The following is a 23,501-nucleotide window of genomic DNA, read 5'->3' on the forward strand; positions in this document are numbered from 1 at the left end:
CATCATCCCTTTAAGCATTCAGAATTTTTTAAAATGAAGACATTTTCCACTGTGGAAAAGGTAAAAGACTTCATCTTAACGTTAGACCCATCAGAAGTTTTTCCTATTAAAAAAAACAAAACTTTATTTTTGAAGGATAAAAAGAGCCTCTTATAGTAACATTCATTTGTATCTAGTTGTAAATTAGGTTTAACTTCAAAATATTGACTATTTTAAGTAGTACTCCTTAGGTATTTTGTGAGTAGAGTCATGCAACTTACATGATCTTTGTACAGGAATAGAAATAAAATTAACCCAACTCTCTGGATTTTATTTAGCAGTGAGTTTCAGATACATATAAGACTATACACAATAAATTTGGTTGGTGAGAGGCATTTGAGGGCCTTCTAGAGGGGGAGGCATTTATATATATATATATATACAACATTTTAAATCTTGGAGAGGGGCATGGCAACCCACTCCAGTATTCTTGCCTGGAGAATCCCTTGGACAGAGGAGTCTGGCAGGCCACAGTCCATAGGGTTGCAAAGAGTTGGACAGAACTGAAGCAACTTAGCACATATGCAACATTTTAAAGTGCTTGACATATGCTGGGCATTTGTAGAACCCACTGAGAAAACAAGTTACTGTCAAGTATGAGCATTCTTATGTCTAGTGAAAATAGGTTTACCTGAAAGAAATCTGGGCTCGTTAGTCCTCATCTGGCCTTCTGGAGCAATGCAAAATAAAACTACTGCTTTTATATATAGCTTTTAAGTACTTGCAAGAAGGTATTTTGTTTATCTTTAGTCATCTTTCTTCAGGCAAAGCATATTCTTATGTGTATTAATGAATTATGTCTTAAATTGATCCAGATGAATCATTCTTATTATTGCAACTTGGTGAAAACTCTCATGACCCTGGTTAGGTACTTTCTAAAACTGGGACTGTAGAAGAACTAATGTTGAAGGTGAAAGCAGATTAGTTAGGAGATTAAGACAGTCTCCTAGAGCAGCAGCTGTGCTTCACTTGTCTGTTAGTTGAAGAGTAAGTCATAGTTCCCTGATCTTAAGAAGGGGAACTTATTCATCTGTCCTTGAATTTTTTTTAAACAGGATTTGCACAAAAATGATGTTGCTGAAGGAGTCTCTAAAGGGTTTGATTGAGGTAGATTCTTGATTTAAAACTCCTATTTTTGTTTTTTTTAGTTTGTTTTGTTTTTTAGCAGCCCCTTATCTTCCTCAGCCTAGTATCTCAACTATTATTTGTATAACCATGAGGACTGATTGGTTTTTTTTTTTGACCACATGGCAGCATACAGGATCTTAGTTTCCCTACCAGGGATCGAACCTGTACCCCCTTGCAGTGGAAGCATGAAGTCTTAACCACTGGACCACAAAGAAGTCCATAAGGACTGATTCTTAAACTTAACTTTAATTAATCAGCTGTGTTATTACCTGATACTCATGAGTTTTCCAATTTTCCTCTGGAGCCAAATATGAGTACTAACTTGAAACTGCTCAGAATTTAAGGCTTGGGTGACAAGGACTAGGAAAGAAGACGGAGAAGGCAATGGCGCCCCACTCCAGTACTCTTGCCTGGAAAATCCCATGGACGGAGGAGCCTGGTAGGCTTGCAGTCCATGGGGTCACTGAGTCAGACATGACTGAGTGACTTCACTTTCATGCATTGGAGAAGGAAATGGTAACCCACTCCAATATTCTTGCCTGGAGAATCCCAGGGACAGAGGAGCCTAGTGGGCTGCTGTCTGTGGGGTCGCATAGAGTCAGACACGACTGAAGCGACTTAGTAGCAGCAGCAGCAGGAAAGAAGACGATAGACTTGAGCTTATCCCATCTTCCCATTTGCCAAGACTGAGATTGCCTCTCATCTGTTTTGTAACACAGTTCTTTGTGTTTTCAGTCTCATAAATGCTTAGTGGTTCAACATTTTTTCTTTTTAAATGATTGACTTAACCAGAATCATTAAAGGGAAAACAAATGAAATTTGGCATTTTTTGACTGTGTATATTGTATCATTGCTAGGACATTTATTTAACCAATTTTAATAAAATTTTACCTAATAGAAAGAAGAATAAATCCCATCGGGATATTAAGCGAATGCAATGTGAGTGTACACCTCTTTCTAAAGATGAAAGAGCTCAAGGTGAAATAGCATGTGGGGAAGATTGTCTTAATCGTCTTCTCATGATTGAATGGTAAGTAAATCAGAATGCTCTGCTTTTGCTCAGTTATTCTATTAAATGTCTCTAAATATTGAGAAGAATTATTAAGAGTAAAATTTTGACTTTTCTCCTCCTACCTACTGTTGAGTATTTATGAGCCATGAAATCTCCCATGTGAAACTAGAGATGAAAACTCCAGTCTCCAGTTTATAAGGAGACAGATTTCCCTCACATTGTGCATTAGATTATGATACACACTGAAAGTGCTCTGTAAGGTAGCCCTAATGCTGACATAGCAATATTAATTTTTACCGAGTCTCCTTTTATCTCTTGTAAGGTTCATGTCTTGAGAAGTCAGTGTTGGTATTTTTAAATTTTTACTATAAAATGAAGTAAAATCCTAACATTTCAAAAGTGCTTAAAGTAAAATGTCTTGTTGTAAGCCTCAATCCCTCTGTTTGTAGTCTTTCCAGATAATTTTTATGCCTGTAGCAGCAGAGGTAGACATTTCCTTTTTTGTGTGTGTAAAAATGAAATTCTTACTGTATGTAGTTTATGAAACTTTGTTCCCCCTCACTTGCCACACACGCTTTTAATACGTTTTGGAGACCTAGTCAGAGCTACATATTTTGACCTACCCAAATCTTTCCCTTGACTATATTGTGTATTCTATTCATAGTTAATGTGTAATTATTAATCTTCTATTGATAGACATTTGGTTCAGTATTTTTCATGTAAATAGTAAATATCTTTACATTAAAAAATGTGATTTTTAAAAAACAATCAGAATGAAAATTGTATCATTTTTAACCATCAAAAGATTATTAAGGTGCTTTATAGTATAAGGGGGCTTCCCAAGTGGTGCTAGTGGTAAAGAATCCACCTGCCAGTGCTGGAGATGCAAGAGATGCAGGTTGCATCCCTGGGTCGGGAAAATCCTTGGAAGTAGGAAATGGCAACTCACTTTAGTATTCCTGCCTGGAAAATTCCATGGGCAGAGGAGCCCGTCAGCTTTGGACTATTAAGAATTCAGTAAATTTTTTATTTTATTCCAGAATCCATTATGGAGGAACCTTGCTTCTTCATGTTGTGCTTACTCTGAACAAGGATATGTTTAACAATGACTTTGGTTTTGCTTACATGTAGCTCAAGTAGTTAGGTACATTCAAAAGATGAAATCAGTGATGAGTGGAATATAAGAGAAGGCGCACCGATTGAGAATAAGTTAGCTCTGCATAGTTGTCAGAGTGCCGCAGGCTTCCATGCAGTCTGGAAATGTGTCTTAACACTGAGGGAGGGGTAATGACTAGTTGAGAAACTGTATTTCGGGTACCATGTGTTTAACTAACAGTGTAGGCACTCAGTTCTAAGGAGTCCCTTCATGATGGGAAGAATTATTGAGGAAGGGTCACTTGGAGGTTTACCACACATATGCTGATTATGCCATAAAGATACAGATATATTTACATAATTCTAGTGAACACGTTTTTAGTTCTTTTGCTGCTTTGGAGAATTAATTTTCTCGCTGTCTCTTTTCAGTTCTTCTCGGTGTCCAAATGGGGATTATTGTTCCAATAGACGGTTTCAGAGGAAACAGCATGCAGATGTGGAAGTCATCCTCACGGAAAAGAAAGGCTGGGGCTTGAGAGCTGCTAAAGACCTTCCTTCGTAAGTTAGGTTTTGATCATCTTTCATTTCATTTGTATTGTTGAAGTTGATTAGATACCTTTTAGGAAAATAATTTGCCTATTACACTAAAGTTTAATAATGATTATTGTGCAGAATGACGCTTGGTAGCTAGTTTTGTGTTTTTTTTTTTTAATTCACTTTAGGAAATTAAATAGAAATCTCTTCTCTATATATTTGAGAGAGCAGTTTGTCCCTTGTAATGTTTGGAATAGGCAAGTCCTTCTTTGTCTGATAGTCACATTACCTTTAATTCCAAGTAATTACCAAGTATTTGTGTAGACCCCCAAAATCCCCATGAAATTCTGTAAAAAGGAGTTAGGACAGAATCTATAACAGTGAATCTATATAAGTTGGGATAAGAGTGGTGAAGAGTGTCTAAGGATATTAGAATAGAGAATTAAAGCATACTTGATAAACAGTAAACATTTTTGAATGAATACATGTTGCCTTCTAACTCACGTTACTTTTATATGTAATGTAATAAAACAGTTTATTTTCTACCATATTCAGTATTTCCTTTAGCCACTCATTTTTTATACGTAGTATATTTAAGTATTCTTATGAAAGTTGATTGTCTTTTTCTTTAAAGTTAAGTATATATAGATTACATGTGTTTATGATGGAAGAATTTTTTAAAATACATCAAAGGAATAAAGGAAGAAAATAAAACAGTTGCTGGCTTCTGGTGACTAAAGCACAGCTATTCTTTCAGAATCCTAAGCGTATGGCCACACTTGAATGGGAATTGGAATGGGGTGAGGGGTTTTAATCTTTTTATTGTGAGAATTCAAAGCAACCAGGTACTTTAGTTTTCTGACAGGAATCCTCATGTATCTTTTGAAAGGTCGGAATTGATATTCATATCACTCTTATCTTTTTGAGAACCAATCAGAAAAACATGTTTCATTTAAAAAAAAGTAAATAGTAGAAACGTCATATTTCTCTTTTTTACAAAGTATTATCACAATATCTTGGTTCATAACCATTTTTAAATTGTTTCTTTGAAACATATCTCACAGAATCATCTAAATATATTCCATATCCAAACTCAGTGGATCCATTATAATATTTTAAATAAATAATAGACAGGCTTCTCTTGTCTATTATTAGACATCACACTCAGTATTTCCCAAGGCGGTCCACTGCATTTCTAAAGTCACTAACTCTGATCTAGATGCAGATTTTATTCTACTGAAGCTAGCCAGGGTTCTCTTTTGGAGAATCTTTTTTTTTTTTTTAATGTATTTATTTTTTAAAGAAACTCCAGTTTGGACATAAACTTCTGTTATGGGGTAGTAATGGATACTATTGTCTTTTGGCAGAGTCTGCACTAACATAGCTTCAACTTAAATATAAATTCTTATTATATGCAACAGAGACTATTCGTTGGCTCAGAAATCCGTTTCTTTTGTGAAGAAGGAAATGGGAGAGGAGAAAGTCCGTGACTGGTTCACATAGCAGGTTAAAATTTCCTAAAGCTCTTGAGCTTTCCTCAGCTACTCACAAAGAACCCTGCTTTGGTAAAATATACTAGGACTTAATGTTGCCATGTTTCTGACACCTTCATTCATGTAACTTCCATATGCTGATGGTAATACCAGTTTTATAAACTTCTGATTCCAAGCTATTTAGATGTTCACTTTTAGAGTATTCCCACTTAACAAGGACATACTGTCAGATGTACACAGTGTAAGTAGGTGTTTGGAACAAAACTACTAGTTAGTGTTAAAATATGACAGACTCCACCAAAAAACCAAGCAAATCCCTACCAAACCCTCCAGTTTTAGGTTGTAGAAATGGAAGGCAGTGCTGTCCAGGTTGAACTAATGTTGTTGTGTGTTTAGTTGCTCGGTCATGTTTGATTTTTTTTGTGACCCTCTGGACTGTAGCCCACCAGGCTCCTCCATCCATGAGATTTTTCAGGCATGGACAGAGTCCAAAGGCTTGCAAAGAGTCTGATACAACTGACCAATTGAGCATCAGCAGATGTTGGGCAGCTATCACCTTTGTCTAGTTACAGAAATTTCTATCACCCCTAAAGGAAACCCCTTAACCCAATCAGCAGAATCTCCTTGTTGCTCCCTCTTCCCAACCTTTGGCAACCTCTAAATCTGCCATTTCTGTGGATTTAACTATTCTAAGTATTTGTTTCCGGCTTCTTAAAGAAAGTTTTAAGCATAGCATTTTTTTTTTAAGCATAGCATTTTTTTAGCATGGCCCCCCTCCCCCAAAAAAAGAAATATACTGATTTTGTCAGTATATCATAACAAATACAAATGATTTGCATTTTTACATTTAAAAAGTCTCTTGGGTATTTGTTGTGGTTCAGTCGCTTAGTCATGTCTGACTCTTTGTGACCCCATGGACTGTAGCCCACCAGGCTTCTTTGTCATGGGATTTCCCAGGCAAGAATACTGGAATGTGTTGCCATTTCCTACTCCAGGGGATCTTCCTGGACCAGGGATGGAATCCATGGCTCCTGCATTAGCAGGTGGATTCTTTACCACTGAGCCACCAGGGAATGCCAGTGGTTAATGTTAGGGCATGTTCGTTTATTTTTTTGCTTTGTGTCTTGGGGGGTCTTAGTTCCCTGACTAGGGAATGAACCCCAGGCTATAGCAGTGAAAGACCAAGTCCTACACACTGGCCCAGGGAATTCCCAGGGCATATGTATTTTGCAAGGATTAGAGAAAACTTCCAGGTAGGTCATTTCTTGTCAGAACTTGGGAGTAAGGCATAGAGAAGTATTTGTTTACATGGAGGTAATACTTGAAATCATTGGTGAGAATGAGCTTTTATAAAGGGAGAGAGAAGAGACTGAGAATTAATACCTTCAATAGAGAAGAAACAGATGAGTAACTACTAAAGAACAATCAAGGGTAGAAGCTAACTGAAAGAAGCCAAGAAGGGAGCTTAATCATGACTATTGATAAATGTTAGAGAAAACTAACAGACTTCTTTTTCTTTTTTTGGCCAGGAACACCTTTGTCCTGGAATATTGTGGAGAGGTACTTGATCATAAAGAGTTTAAAGCCCGGGTAAAGGAGTATGCACGAAACAAAAACATCCACTACTATTTCATGGCCCTGAAGAATGATGAGGTAAGTGGCATGAATATGTTTGTTTTGAAGCAGATCTGGAAATTGTTGAGTTTGAAAGGGATCATTGATATGGACTATAATATCAATATAATATTGCCACTGAAATATAAGTGGCAAAAATAAGGAGCTGAACAATGTGTATAGTTTTTTTCTATTTGCTTAAAAAAAGGATGAGGGAGAAGTATTTACATGTATATGTAAATGTAAACATGCATGTTTCACACTACAATTCTTAAAAATCACTGATGTCTCCTAAAGAGCTTTTGTTTATGTGGATTATATTTATCAATATATTAAAAGCTGAGAAGTTGAAAATATTTTTTTATTAAACCATTTAAAAGTGACAATAGTTCAGTTCAGTCGCTCAGTCATGTCCGACTCTTTGTGACCCCATGAATCTCAGCACGCCAGGCCTCCCTGTCCATCAAAAACTCCCAGAGTTCACTCAGATTCACATCCATTGAGTCAGTGATGCCATCCAGCCATCTCATCCTCTGTCGTCCCCTTCTCCTCCTGCCCCCAATCCCTCCCAGCATCAGAGTCTTTTCCAATGAGTCAACTCTTCGCCTGAGGTGGCCAAAGTACTGGAGTTTCAGCTTCAGCATCATTCCTTCCAAAGAAATCCCAGGGCGGATCTGCTTCAGAATGGACTGGTTGGATCTCCTTGCAGTCCAAGGGACTCTCAAGAGTCTTCTCCAACACCACAGTTCAATAGCATCAATTCTTCAGCGCTCAGCTTTCTTCACAGTCCAACTCTCACATCCATACATGACCACTGGAAAAACCATAGCCTTGACTAGACAGACCTTTGATGGCAAAGTAATGTCTCTGCTTTTCCAAAATCACCATCTGCAGTGCCTCTTTCACTCTCATCAAGAGGCTTTTTAGTTCCTCTTCACTTTCTGCCATAAGGGTGGTGTCATCTGCGTATCTGAAGTTATTGATATTTCTCCCGGCAATCTTGATTCCAGCTTGTGTTTCTTCCAGCCCAGCGTTTCTCATGATGTACTCTGCATATAAGTTAAATAAGCAGGGTGACAATATACAGCCTTGACGTACTCCTTTTCCTATTTGGAACCAGTCTGTTGTTCCATGTCCAGTTCTAACTGTTGCTTCCTGACCTGCATACAAATTTCTCAAGAGGCAGATCAGGTGGTCTGGTATTCGCATCTCTTTCCGAATTTTCCACAGTTTATTGTGATCCACACAGTCAAAGGCTTTGGCATAGTCAATAAAGCACAAATAGATGTTTTTCTGGAACTCTCTTGCTTTTTTCCATGATCCAGCAGATGTTGGCAATTTGATCTCTGCTTCCTCTGCCTTTTCTAAAACCAGCTTGAACATCTGGAAGTTCATGGTTCATGTATTGCTGAAGCCTGGCTGGGAGAATTTTGAGCATTACTTTACTAGCATGTGAGATGAGTGCAATTGTGCAGTAGTTTGAGCATTCTTTGGCATTGCCTTTCTTTGGGATTGGAATGAACACTGACCTTTTCCAGTCCTGTGGCCACTGCTGAGTTTTCCAAATTTGCTGGCATATTGAGTGCAGCACTTTCACAGCATCATCTTTCAGGATTTGAAATAGCTCAACTGGAATTCCATCACCTCCACTAGCTTTGTTCGTAGTGATGCTTTCTAAGGCCCACTTGACTTCACATTCCAGAATGTCTGGCTCTAGGTGAATGATCACACCATCATCATTATCTTGGTCTTGAAGATCTTTTTTGTACAGTTCTTCTGTGTATTCTTGCCATCTCTTCTTAATATCGTCTGCTTCTGTTAGGTCCATACCATTTCTGTCCTTTATCGAGCCCATCTTTGCATGAATATGTTCCCTTGATATCTCTAATTGTCTTGAAGAGATCTCTAGTCTTTCCCATTCTGTTGTTTTCCCCTATTTCTTTGCATTGATCGCTGAGGAAGCCTTTCTTATCTCTCCTTGCTATTCTTCAGAACTCTGCATTCAGATGCTTGTATCTTTCCTTTTCTCCTTTGCTTTTCGCTTCTCTTCTTTTCACAGCTATTTGTAAGGCCTCCCCAGACAACCATTTTGCTTTTTTGCATTTCTTTTCCATGGGGATGGTCTTGATCCCTGTCTCCTGTACAATGTCACTAACCTCCGTCCATAGTTCATGAGGCACTCTATCTATCAGATCTAGTCCCTTAAATCTATTTCTCCCATCCACTATATAATCATAAGGGATTTGATTTAGGTCATACCTGAATGGTCTAGTGGTTTTCCCTTTCTTCAATTTAAGTCTGAATTTGGCAATAAGGAGTTCATGATCTGAGCCACAGTCAGCTCTTGGTCTTGTTTTTGTTGACTGTATAGAGCTTCTCCATCTTTGGCTGCAAAGAATATAATCAGTCTGATTTCGGTGTTGACCATCTAGTGATGTCCTTGTGTAGAGTCTGCTCTTGTGTTGTTGAAAGAGGGTGTTTGTTATGACCAATGTGTTCTCTTGGCAAAACTCTATTAGTCTTTGCCCTGCTTCATTCCGTATTCCAAGGCCAAATTTGCCTGTTACTCCAGGTGTTTCTTGACTTCCTACTGTTGCATTCCAGTCCCCTATAATGAAAAGGACATCTTTTTTGGGTGTTAGTTCTAAAAGGTCTTGTAGGTCTTCATAGAACCATTCAACTTCAGCTTCTTCAGTGTTACTGGTTGGGGCAAAAACTGTGATACTGTGATATCTGGGGCAAAATTACCATGATATTGAGTGGTTTGCCTTGGAAACGAACAGAGATCATTCTGTCGTTTTGAGATTGCATCCAGGTACTGCATTTCGGACTCTTGTTGACCATGATGGCTACTCCATTTCTTCTAAGGGATTCCTGCTGGCAGTAGTAGATATAATGGTCATCTGAGTTAAATTCACCCATTCCAGTCCATTTTAGTTCGCTGATTGTTAAAATGTAGACGTTCACTCGTGCCATCTCCTGTTTGACCACTTCCAATTTGCCCTGATTCACGGACCTGACATTCCAGGTTCCTATGCAATATTGCTCTTTATAGCATCGGACCTTGCTTGTATCACCAGTCACATCCACACCTGGGTATTGTTTTTGCTTTGGCTCCATCCCTTCTCTCTTTCTGGAGTTATTTCTCCACTGATCTCCAGTAGCATATTGGGCACCTACCGACCTGGGGAGTTCCTCTTTCAGTATCCTATCATTTTGCCTTTTCATACTGTTCACGGGGTTCTCAAGGCAAGAATACTGAAGTGGTTTGCCATTCCCTTCTCCAGCGGACCACATTCTGTCAGACCTTTCCACCATGACCCACCCTTCTTGGGTGGCCCCATGGGCATGGCTTAGTTTCATTGAGTTAGACAAGGCTGTGGTCCTAGTGTGATTAGATTGACTAGTTTTCTGTGAGTATGTATGGTTTCAGTGTGTCTGCTCTCTGATGCCCTCTTGCAATACCTACCGTCTTACTTGGGTTTCTCTTACCTTGGACGTGGGGTATCTGTTCATGGCTTCTCCAGCAAAGCACAGCCGCTGCTCCTTACCTTGGATGAGGGGTATCCCTCACCGTCTCCCCTCCTGACCTTGAACGTGGAATAGCTCCTCTAGGCCCTCCTGCTCCCTTGGACGTGGGGTTGCTCCTCCTGGCCGCCGCCCCTGGCCTTGGACATAACAATAAGTGACAATAAGCCCATTATATATTGACACAAATATGCTTTTATGAAAATTGTTTTCCAAAAAAGTTGTTTTTTAGTGAGGAGCACCATTTACAATTTCTTTAATGACTGGCTTAATAAATTTAGCTAGATTCTCATGTCTGCCTCTGTTCAGTCTAGAAATGCAAGTTGTAGGAACTTATCCTTGGATCTGCTGATTCTCACTGTTAGAGTGGATCCAGCAAGAGTTTTAACAAGCTCTCCAGTGGATTTAGATACATACCCAAACTTGAGAGCTACATACTGTGGTATTTCATGCATACATTTTAAAATGAAGTTTTATACACGTGAAGTAAGTTTGCAGTATAATAGGATGTAAGAAATAGCTAAAAGAAAATGAGACATTGATCAGTATGGAGATAATTTGACCCAGAGGTGAAATGTTTATAGCAGATCTCTTGAGAATTAAGAAGCTGGATATTTGACACTGTGATGTGTAAAGTTATGTGAGAGAGTTCTCTAAAGGAACAGGATATTAAGGGTGTTTAATTTGCCAGATGCTTTTCTTTTGCAAAATGCACATATATTTAAGGTCTCATTTTTAACTCTTAAATTATCCTTTTCCCTAGATAATAGATGCCACTCAGAAAGGAAATTGCTCCCGGTTCATGAATCACAGCTGTGAACCAAACTGTGAGACTCAAAAAGTAAGTTGAGGTAGATATGAGTTTGAAATATTTGTTCAGGACTGCTGTTCTATTAATTTTAGATCTATATCAAAGATACCCATGGATATTATTTTTAATCAGTTTTTCTTACTCTGTTCTTAAAATTTATTTTTAAATAAGTTTAGATTTATAGAATAATAAATAGTGAGGACTGAGTTCCTGTATGCTATCCTACATTAGCTTCCCCAACTGTCTACTGAATGTAACCATAGTACAGTTACCCAATCCAGGAAATACTATTAACCATTAACTCTTTTAAAGACCTTGCTTAAATTTTGCCGTCTGTCATTTTTCTAGTCTAAGATCCCATCCGGGAGCTCCAATTGCATTTGTCACATCTCTTTGCCTATAAGTTTTATATATTGTTAAGGTGCCAAAATGAGAAACTAAATTTTAATTTTGATGAAGTCCAATGTGCAGTATTCAGATTTTATATCAATTATATATCCGTCTTATCCAGGTGCCAGATTTGGTGGTTTTAATATTTGTAAGGGACTGAGTGGCTGCAGATGAGAAAGATAATATGTGGTGTGCATGTAGGTATTCTTCTCACCCTCAACAAGGCCAGACTTTAGGTCTTGGTTATCTTTAGGTCCCTGTGCCTGGCACATAGTTGACATGCTTGATAAATCCATTTACTGAATTTGATAAAACATTTTGAGATAATTAATGATCTCCATACCCTCTGATTTGTGTTTTCAGCTTAGGAAACACGCACACACGTGTGTGTGTGCGTGCGCGCGTGTGCATGTATGTACATATATGTGTGTGTGTGTATATATGAATATATACATATGTACATATATTCACACACATATATCCACGTTAGAATATTGTGGTTCTGTTTTAGGTTAAGAAAGCTATGGATTCACTCCCTAGAAAAATACATCAATAATTTCCTCTCATATTGAAATAGTGGTTTTGACTCTTGGATATTTTTTGCTCTTTGATCTCTGTACTAATAGATGTAGCTCTCCCAAGAGCCGAAACATATAATGAATAGGAGAACCCAGTGTGGAATTATTTAATTAAGTTCTGGTTCTAGTTTTGACTGCAGCTGGTGGCCACATGTCTAGCCATGAGACTCTAGTTTTACTGTGTCCCTTCACCTCTTTAAGCCTGGGTTTTTCATCCATAACATGCTCAGATGGTCTAGACAGGAGCTCTCCAGTCAACTTACATCTTAGATATTTTGGAATTACAAGGTCCAGTTCTGGCATATTTACCCCCAGTTTAATTGTCGAGTTTTATGCTCTTTTCTGATGCTTTACTTTCTGTACACTCAGCATTATAACCACGGCTTCATGCAGTTAAACTTTGGCATTATTGTTTTCCTGTTTCCACGCCCCATCTTATCTTAGAAAATAGTTACTTTTTACATAGTATAAAGTAATACAACTTTGGTACTCATTGATACCAAACATTCCCTATATGCCTGTTTTTAGTACAAGTGAATCCTTACTGTATGGAAATGTATTTTTAAACAAGTTAAAATAGCAGTTAATTTTATTAGAGATAAATTATAGATGATACTGTATTGGTAGCTCATTAAGTAAGATTGATACTTTTTTTTTTTTTAATTCCTCCATTTGCTGTGTGGAAAAGCATTTATTGTCCAAAGAGACACATACATAATTAAGGCAGATAATGATGATCTTAAAAAAAGAAAAAAAGATTAACCAGTCATTAATTTATTTTCTTTTAAAAACAACACCTTAGTGGACTGTGAATGGACAACTGAGAGTTGGGTTTTTTACTACCAAACTGGTTCCTTCAGGCTCAGAGTTAACATTTGACTATCAGTTCCAAAGATATGGGTAAGTATTGATTCTCTTCTGTTCTGCTGCTTCTGACGGGGAAATACTGTTTAGATGTAGGAGTCTAAAACTTAGATGTGAATTACTAAGAAGTTATATGCACTTTCAGCTCTTATCTCTAGTGTTCTCTTGTAGTGTTTTCCTTTTACATGTCACATCAGGCCATTAAGGGATATTGTGCAGGAACTACATGTTCCTCTGAACCTCATTTATATAATTATGTTTCTAATGTAATTTTAAAACATTATAGAAATGTCAACAGGGTGTGGATGTGTATAAAGAAAACAATATAATAAATCCCTGTGTAGCCATAATTCATCTGTCAATTATCAGCTCATGGCTAATCTTGTCTCATCTATATCATATCATTCTCTGAAAAAATATTTTTGTTACCTAGTTCCATCTACCAAAAACTGATACAATAGCACTGAATACCCCTTGCATTTATATTGTGGTCTTATAAAACCCCACTAAAAGAAAGGTGTCAAGTTTGTGACAGGTATTGACTCTGGATTATCTCCTCATGCCAGAAAACCAGTTATAAACGATTATGAGGGTCATGTCCAAAGGATTCAGGACTAATTTGAATAGAATCTCACTTACTGAAAGTGGGAGAGTTTTTATTTAGACTTAAGCATCAATAAGAATAACTACCAGTGGTTTGAAACACAGTATATAAAACCCATGAGTTTAATAATTCTTTAAAACTGCATTAGTCATAATTTAAAGGAACCAATTCGTGATTTTGAAAACTAATTTATGGTTTTTTAAATTGAAATATAGTTGATGTGCAGTGGTACAGAAGTTACGTGTGTACAACATGTGTTAAATCACTTCAGTCATGTCTGACTCTCTGCTACCCTATGGACTGTAGCCCACCAGGCTCCTCTGTCCGTGGGATTCTCCAGGCAAGAATACTGGAGTGGGTTGCCATGTCCTCCGCCAGGGGATCTTCCCGAACCCGCATCTTCTGCATTGGCAGGTGGAGTCTTTACCACTGAGCCACTGGGAAGCCCTTGTAGCCTATTTATTTTATGCATAATCGTTAGTACCTCTTAATCCCCTATCCATCTTTTGCCCCTTCCCCTTTATCTCCCCTTACTAGTAACCACTGATTTAAAAAATAAAAGAGGGAAAAAAGTCAAATATTTATCCTTCCTTTCTTAAGTGAATTCTATTTTAGATTCAAGCAGTTTGTGAGAGGAATTCTTTATAAAGATATTTTAGCTAATAAATGAGGTAGTGATGGTATCACCGTTTGCAACACCTAATGAACTAATCGATTTAGGCAATAGTCAGATATGCTGAGATTGACGGAGTTCCATATAGGGCTCCATTTTTTTTTCTCTTGTCCCCTTTGAAAGAAGGGAAACTAGAAATTAGATCTGTTTGTGATCCCTGGCTGTATTTATCAAATATTTTTGTGCCTCTGATTGTTACTGTTAAATACTAAAATCTATCAGTTTGCTTTTGGAATAGTCCTTCACGTTTTCCTTAGGTAGCTCTGGTTGCCAAGTAAATAGTTGGCAGAGGTGATTTATACACAGGACTGTAAACTTAGGCCTGTTCTTTCTTCCACTTCTCCTTGACTCCATGGTTACATTTATTTATTACTATATGTATTAGTAGTGTCTCATCCTTACGTAATGATAACTTTTAGTAGCCACGTGTTTCCTAAGTGTCCTTTACTAATTATGCATTTTATTATCTATATATGTATTCATAAGAATACATCTTGTTCTGTGTGCCAGTTAAATATTCATGTGTAAGTAATAGATACTGATCTATTTAAGCTATTTTGTTCTTAGCCCAAACAGATACATGATTTCTTATTTTCATGCATTAGTAGGAACTCTCATAAATGGAGAAATTACTTATTAACTTCTTGGCTGGTTTTGTCTAGCTAATAAAAGAAGATTGGGAAAAAATGAATTTTTTAAGAGCAATTTTCAGGCATTTCCATTAGCTAGTATCAGATTTGTTGGTATCTCTTGAAATAATTGTTTGGTTTTTTTCTTTAGGTTGGATTGACTTCTCTCTTGTATGTAATTGCTATACTACTATCAACAGTTTTTATGGTTTACCTTCACATAACAGACATCTTTCTTATGTTCCTTGCACAGGAAAGAAGCACAGAAGTGTTTCTGTGGGTCAGCTAATTGCCGGGGTTACCTGGGAGGAGAGAACAGAGTCAGCATCAGAGCAGCAGGAGGGAAAATGAAGAAAGAACGATCTCGTAAGAAGGATTCAGTAAGTTCCATTCTTCTTTCAGCTTTCACCATACACATTTCGAGAAGGAAGGTAACTTTACTGATTGAACTTTGAAAAGTTAAACTACAACCAGAGAAAGTCAGGGTTAGTAGATGAGATAATTTTGGAAAAGTACAATTGCTATTTTTAGTTCATAGAGATTACACTTGAATACTGAGAACTGTTGAAGTCATCTTGAAAACACATGGGCTAATAGTTTTTAAAAGCCTGTAAAATTTGTAATTTTAAGTAACTTGTTAATCTGTCATGTTAATCTGCTCACATAAGTCTGATCTACATTCCTAATCTTTTAATACTAGTGTTTTCATTTGTTTGCAAGTGTTCTTAAAATCTCTAATCCTCTTTGGGAGCATAAGGTGAGTTTTGAGAAGTAACAGGTGACTCAGGAGTGAGAAAGGGATAGTCTCAGATGGTCTTTTTATTTAATCCATTATACCAGTGGTTAATAGCCTTTTTTCTACCTCAGTTCACACCTGAGACAACTACTGGAGGTAAGTGGTATCTTGGTACTGAAGGGACTCTTAACTGGGACAAGAATTTTGTGTTGTTTTTCAAACCTCCCCTGTCTGAGGATCCCTTTGTGAGAGCAGTGTTTCTTCACCTCAGAACCACCTGCAGGGTCCGTCCTAAAGATGCACATTTTGGGACCTAACCCTAGACCTGCAAATCTTCAGGGAGGGCTGGGTGAAGGAGCCAGGGAGCCTCAAGTGTCAGCCAGCAAATCTATCTGTGATTCTTGCAGCTAGCTCATTTCTAGGCTTTTCAGAAACCCATACTACTAAGAATCATAGATGACAGCTATCTTACTATTTAGATGAGCAGACAACAGACATAAGACACGGAAGGGATAATAGTTAAAAGGTGATTTCAGTAAACCCAAATTAATTGCAGAGAATGAATTGAGAATCTGAATTCTATAAGAAGATTTAGATAGCAGGAAGCATTGAAAAGGGCCGTTTAAAAATTCCCCAAAAAAGGGTCATTTAAAAAATGTAAAAAAGGAAAGTTTATAAGAAACAGTTTTGCTTGTACCACCCAGGATGAACAACTGCTCTTTAGAGTATTATCATTCAGCTCTGTTTTAGAGAGCATACGTGTTATAATTGTGTGTCACGCACTTTTCTAATCACCTGACACATTAACTCATTTGCTTCTCACAAAAAGCTCTTTTAAGTTAGGAACAAAGATTTTCCCTCTACAGATGAGAACACTAAGGCTCAAAGAGGTTACATGGTCATTCCGTAGGCAATAGAAAAGAGCTTACCTAGTTCTTTTCTTTGCTCTTAACCATACTGAGTTCCTTTGTGTAGTTTTAGAAATGATATATATGTATTTCTGCAATTTGTTTTTACTCTTATTTTAAAATTTGATCTATGTTGAGGTATATACATACACATTTAACTCTTGTAAAGTTTTTCATCATGTAACTGTTCATTTACATATATTTGTACTCATGAACACTTATGTTTTCAATTTTTACTCCTCATGTCACCATTAAAGTCTTTGCACATGTCTCTTCTGTATATGTTTCTTTAAAGTGTATCCATGAAAGTGGGGTCACTGGGTTACAGCCTTTTAGCTTCTGGACTTTATTGTTAACAGGAAATTTTTCTTAAAACTTCAGAATTACTTTTATTATTAAGGCTTATTTCATAGAATTGGTAGTTTACCAGAACAACCACAAAACTCATTAAACATGCTTCAGTTCAGTCGCTCAGTCGTGTCCGACTCTTTGTGACCCCATGAATCGCAGCATGCCAGGCTTCCCCATCCATCACCAACTCCCGGAGTTTACCCAAACTCATATCCATCGAGTCGGTAATGCCATCCAGCCATCTCATCCTCTGTCGTCCCCTTCTCCTTCTGCCCCCAATCACTCCCAGCATCAGGGTCTTTTCCAACCTAAGCTAAAATCTACATAAAGGCTTAAAGGCTTTCATTTGGCTATTTTGTGTTTCCAAAACTTGCATTAAAAACTGTCTTGTTGGTGGGGAATGTTCTTATAATGTGATGGTTTCTTGAGTGGTATTATGCTGGCATCATAATGATAGCAGATGACTTTCTGCCTTCCTGATAAGATTCAGGAACAACTCCAAGGGACCAAGATGTAGATACTCCTGGTTTTTGCTTGTTTTTATTCTTACAGTAGTGTGTGCATATCAGTGTTTTGTATTAGTGTAGACTAAAGTAGATGTAACATGAATCTAGTCATTTGGTGGGTTGAAGTCATGGGTTGCTCCTGATGTGAATTTGAAGCTATTCTCGAACAGAAATGTTTTGGATGAAACTTCACCCTGATAGAGGAATGACCCAGAATGAATCTGAATCCCAAAAAGTTCATCTGTCCTTGACTCTGATGAAGAGCTTCACTCTACTTTTGGTTGGTTTGTCTGTTACTGAAATTCTGGCAGAATGCCCTGTTCGATTCTGAATTCTGGTCGGATATAGTTGAATAGAATCACAAAAATAGCACCTCTTGAAATTTCCACATGTTAGGGTATTCCCTGGCATTCCAGTGGTTAGGACTCAGTGTTTTCACTGTCGTAGCCCTGGGTTCCATCCCTGGTTGGGGAACTAAGATCCTGCAAACCACGTGGTACAGCTGTCACCCCTCCCCGCCCCTCCCCACCCCAGAAAAAGAGAAAGAGAAAGAAATTCCCAAGTGTTAGTTTTTGGAAGTCTGTTGGATAGGGGATGCCAAGGAGAGGGAAAGAGAGGAGCAGTCTCAAACATAGTTTTGTGCATTTTAACTGTTAACAGGGATATGTTAATGGCACTGTAGTCTGTACCTGTCCACCCCATATTAGCCCTTGATTGGTGAACAGTTCTTATTCCTTGCTCTTATGATTGCAGCTATATACATATAGTTTATCTGCTTAACAAAACTGTAAGCTCTTCCAGAAGAGATGATTGCCTTCTTTGGGTGTGTCATAAACTGCTGCTGCTGCTAAGTCACTTCATTCATGCCCAACTCTGTGCGACCCCATAGACAGCAGCCCACCAGGCTCCCCCATCCCTGGGATTCTCCAGGCAAGAACACTGGAGTGGGTTGCCATTTCCTCCTGCAATGCGTGAAAGTGAAAAGTGAAAGTGAAGTCACTTGGTCGTGTCCGACTCTTAGCGACCCCATGGACTGCAACCCACCAGGCTCCTCCATCCATGGGATTTTCCAGGCAAGAGTACTGGAGTGGGGTGCCATCGCCTTCTCCGAATTTACACAATAAAGAGCATAAAAAGCCATGTAATAGCCATGTAATAGAGGAAATAGTTGTTTTCAGCAGCTAACAATCAAATCGTAGTGTCCAGAATATATAGAGAACTCCATCTAATCAATAATAATAAAAAATAGCCCCAAAGGAAAAATAAACAATTTCCACAGACACTTCAGTATTCCAGATAGCCAGTAAACATATGAAAAGATGTTCAATCTCATTAATCAGAGGAGTACAAATTAAAACTACTCTCAGGTGTTTGAGATCTCATAAACTAGTGTTGGAGGTGTAAATGGCTTTAGTCCGTTTTGAAAACAGTTTGGTGTTATTACTAAAGGTAAATGTACGTATACTGTATGAGCCAGCAGTTGCACTCCTAGGTCTATAACCAGAGAGAGATTTGTTTAAAATGCACATCAGGAGCCACAGCAGCACTGCTTATATTAGAAAAAGTGAAACAACTCAAATTCTCATTAACATTAGTATGACTACATTAAAATGTAATCGTGTGATGAAAAAACTAGTCATGAAAATAATATGGCTACATGCAACAGCATTGACTCTTAAACTGTAAAGTTGACTGCAAAAGAATCATGGCACAAAAATTTTGTCCAGTGTGATTTCATTTCCAAAAAGTTAAAAATAGACAAAATTATAATATTTAGTGATTTATATATATGAAGTAAACCTATTTTAACAATCAGTGTACTATTTCCTAAAAAGTTAGGAGACATTATCTCTAGAGTGGAGAAGAGAAGGTATTATAACAAGGAAGTGGCATGCACAGCCCTTCACGAACACTGGTGGTGTTCTCCCCATCACCCCACCCAACCCTTTTACCTGAGTGTTGGTTGCTATGGATGTTGCTCCACTGCTTGTTTACCTATTTAGTTGCTAATTGTTTATATCTTAGGTTGGTGCAAAAGTAATTGCGGTTTTGCTGTTGACCTTTGCTGTTTGATATTGGTATACATTCTTAAGTAAGTGTGGTTATATTATACATCATTTTAATGAGCGTTTCTCACTTTTTTTGTTTTTGTTTTTTTTTTTTTGCTGATGACTTATTGCTTGCTCTTTATTTTAGACTATGGAAATTATTTTAGACAAAAAGCAGATTCAAGCAATTGTTTTTTTTTATCCAAGTTCAAAATCGGTCATAAAGCAGCAGAGACAACTTGCAATATCAGCAACGCATTTGGCCCAGGAACTGCTAATGAACAGTGCAGTAGTGGTTCAAGAAGTTTTGCAAAGGAGATGAGAGCCCTGAAGACGAGCAGCATGGTGATCAGTCATTGGAAGTTGACAATGATGAGTTGAGAGTAATCATCAAAGCTGATTCTCTTACAGCTACGTGAGAAGTTGCTGAAGAACTCAGTGTTGACCATTCTATAACCGTATGGCATTTGAAGCAAATTGGAAAGGTGAAAAAGCACAATAAGTGGATGCCTCGTGAGCTGACCCTAGATCAACAAAATTGTAATTTTGAAATGTCATCTTCCCTTACTGTATGCAACAACGAACTATTTCTCTGTCGGATTGTGACACACAACAAAGAGTGAATTTTCTACGGCAACCAGCAATTACCAACTCAGCAGTTGAACTGAGAAGACGCTCCAAAGCACTTCCCAAAGCCAAAACTTGTACCAAAAAAAGATCGTGGTCACTGTTTGGTGGTCTGCTGCTGATCTGATCCACTACAGCTTTCTGAATCCCAGCAAAACTATTGTATCTGAGAAGTATGCTCAGCAAATCAGTGAGTTGCCCTGAAAACTGCAACACCTGCAGCCAGCATTGGTCAACAGAAAGGACTCAGTTCTTCTCCATGACAGTGCCCAACTGCATGTCGCACAACCAACACTTCAAAAGTTGAATGAACTGGGCTATGGAATTTTGCCGTATCTGCCATATCCACCTGACCTCTTGTCAACCAGCTACCACTCATTCAAGCATCTTGGCAACTTTTTGCAGGGAAAATGGTTCTACAACCTGCGTAAGGCAGAAAATGCTTTCCAAGAGTTTGTCAAATCCTTAAGCATGGACGTTTATGCTCTAGGAATAAACAAACTTATTTCTCGTTGGCAAAGATGTGTTGATTGTAATGGTTCCTATTTTCATTACTTAAGATGAATTTGAGCCTAGTTATAATGATTTAAAATTCATGATCCAAAACCACAATTATGTTTGCACCAACCTAGTACTTTTCCATATGTATATTATATTTTATCAGAATGTATTAAAAGTGGTGCCTGGGCCCATTGAAGATAGTTCATATCCCAAAATAGTAAAGTATTACTAAAGAATAAGAATTTATAAATATTGATAAATTGTGTTGCATTTGGTTGCACTTGATTCCTTTCATTGTGGTATATTCCAGTATGTGAACATGCCAGTTTATCTAGCCTGGCCATGGGCATTTGGGTTGTTGGCAGTGTTTTGCTCTTTTGAATGGCTTTTCAATGAACATTCTTCTGATTCTCTGAAGCACAAGTGCAGAAGTTTCTCTTGGGTTTATTCATAGGTGTGCAACTGCTAGGCATAGAGGATACAAATATTTCATTTTTCAAGCTAATGCTTTATTTTTTTCTGACCTACTTTTCACCTGATACAGTTTTTTTTCCTCCCATAAAGGCAGATTTTTTTGTTTTGCTTTCTTGCAGTGTCTTCAGCACCTAAAACTGTACTTGACATATAAGTGCTTGATAAGTATTTGATGACTGAATGAAGCTTTTCAAGTTGATCATACCAGTTTGTTTTCATTATTAGTGTATAAAAGTTCATTTTTTTAATTTAAAGTTCATTTTGATCCACGTCTTTGCCTAGACTTAATATTATCAGACTTCTTACAACAAGTGTAACATGGTTTCTTATTGTGGTCTTAATTTTGTTTTCCTTATTACTGGTGAGATTGAGCATCTTTTCAAATTGATTATTAGGTTAGTTGGAGTTTTGTTGTTGTTCTTGTCTTATAACCAGATTTTTTTCCCTTGCTGTCGCAGGTGGATGGGGAGCTAGAAGCTTTGATGGAGAATGGCGAGGGTCTCTCTGATAAAAACCAAGTGCTCAGCTTATCCCGGCTAATGGTTAGAATTGAAACTTTGGAACAGAAACTTACCTGTCTCAAGCTCATACAGGTGAACACTTTGATATTACTTTATTTATTTCTGAATTTGAGGTGGGACATTTAAACTACAGTCCAGAATGATGAAAAGGAATAATTCTAATAAGAGTTACTCTTATTTTTAGAATGGTTTTGCAAGTTCTATATGACATTGAAAACTTGTACTCTTAAAAATGTCTTGAGTTCAGCATCACTTACTCTATTAGTAGATATTGTTTTCTTTCTAGTCAAAGAACATGGTGAGATTTTTTTTCTGTGTGTGTGTGTAATAGTTCTTAATAGAGGTCTTCCCTCCTCACTTGATTATTAGCATGCCCTTGTGTGTAATAGTTCTTAATAGAGGTCTTCCCTCCTCACTTGATTTTTAGCATGCCAAGGCCATTTTTACCACATGATCTCAAAGCAAGGAATTTTAACAGGAATATGTTTATTCTTTTTTTTTTTTAATTTAAATTTATTTATTTAAATTGGAGGCTAATTACTTTACAATATTGTATTGGTTTTGCCATACATCAACACAAATCTGCCACGGGTGTACACGTGTTCCCCATCCTGAACCCCCGCCTCCCCACCTTCCTCCCCGTACCATCCCTCTGGGTCATCCCAGTGCACCAGCCCCAAGCATCCTGTATCCTGCATCGAACATGGACTGGCAATTAGTTTCTTATATGATATTATACATGTTTCAGTGCCATTGTCCCAAATCATCCCACCCTCTCCCTCTCCCACAGTCCAAAAGATTGTTCTATACATCTGTGTCCATAAATTTTTTTATAGTTTTAGCTTTTCCAGTAAAAATGGTGAATGTAGTTTTTTTCTTAATCCCTCAGAATTGAACTTTAGTAAAGTCCAGGTTGACATTTTAGGTATCAAAAGAGATTATAATCTTACTCTAAAGCATTTATTAATTGCACAATTCTAATTGAATCAAAACAATTTCTAGATTTCTTTTTGAATATAAACAAACTTTTCAGTCCTCTCTATGGGCCCTTTTTAATGCTGTCTCTGGTGTTATTTGTCTCCTTCCTCCAATCCCCAATACCCTGCATCCTGCTTCCCATCCCCCATGGAAGAACACACACTCACAGTCTTGTCTGAAGTCCTTTCTGGAACGTCACGGGCTGTCTTTGCTGTGGATCTGGATGGCAGAACTAGGTGATGGCCGGGAAAGTAACCAGAAGCTTCAGGAAGAGGTCAGTTCACATTCAACCTGCTTGTTTCTTTAAACTACTAAATTTATTATTTAGGTTGAGGGCATTCTGATAATATCAGTGATAATGAATTTGTTGTTGTTTAGTTCCTAAGTCATGTCCAACTCTTTGAGACTCTATGAACTGTAGCCCTCCAGGCTCCTCTTGTCCATAGGATTTCCCAGGCAAGAACTTTGGAATGGGTTGCAATTTCCTTCTCCAGGGATCTTCCCGACCCTGGGATCGAACCCACCTGTGTCTCCTACATTACAGGTGAATTCTTTACCACTGAACCACGTGGGAAGCCAGGTGGATAATGAATTTAGCTGTGTAATTATCACCCATATTAAATAATTGCATAAATTTTATCATCTCGGTGTCATTTCTGTAACTGTAACTTTACACACACCTTCCTTGAAGTAAGTTTGCCCAGTGGTTTTCCCTATGGTGTCTTTTAAAGTTTAGTACTGCATAGTTGGGAACTGCAAGAGCAAGATATAATAACATTGTTACATGAAAGACCCAGTGTGTTGCTAAAACCATAGTTTTTAAAAGTTAGGAAGCTATATGGAAGTTGAATTCTGAGGT

General features: G+C 37.7%; 1 protein-coding gene across 6 annotated transcripts in view; it reads left to right on the top strand.

The window, feature by feature from the left end:
• SETD2 (SET domain containing 2, histone lysine methyltransferase) overlaps positions 1 to 23,501 on the top strand; it is an 82,953-nt gene that overhangs the window by 30,224 nt on the left and 29,228 nt on the right. For all 6 annotated transcript variants that reach the window (XR_015151717.1, XR_015151718.1, XR_015151719.1 and 3 more), the window contains exons 4-11: positions 2,066 to 2,197; positions 3,704 to 3,832; positions 6,831 to 6,954; positions 11,207 to 11,284; positions 13,025 to 13,122; positions 15,246 to 15,372; positions 21,602 to 21,736; positions 22,797 to 22,916. Coding sequence is in view for 3 of the 6 variants with exons in the window: in XM_086368304.1 (XP_086224430.1) it covers positions 2,066 to 2,197; positions 3,704 to 3,832; positions 6,831 to 6,954; positions 11,207 to 11,284; positions 13,025 to 13,122; positions 15,246 to 15,372; positions 21,602 to 21,736; positions 22,797 to 22,916 (943 nt within the window). In the remaining 3 variants the exon portion in view is untranslated. The remainder of the gene's footprint in view (positions 1 to 2,065; positions 2,198 to 3,703; positions 3,833 to 6,830; positions 6,955 to 11,206; positions 11,285 to 13,024; positions 13,123 to 15,245; positions 15,373 to 21,601; positions 21,737 to 22,796; positions 22,917 to 23,501) is intronic.

Source organism: Bos grunniens, chromosome 22 (assembly GCF_055505025.1).
Source record: "Bos grunniens cultivar Pamir isolate PY7600 chromosome 22, Bosgru_T2T1.0, whole genome shotgun sequence".
In the NCBI taxonomy this organism is placed as follows: Eukaryota; Metazoa; Chordata; class Mammalia; order Artiodactyla; family Bovidae; genus Bos; species Bos grunniens.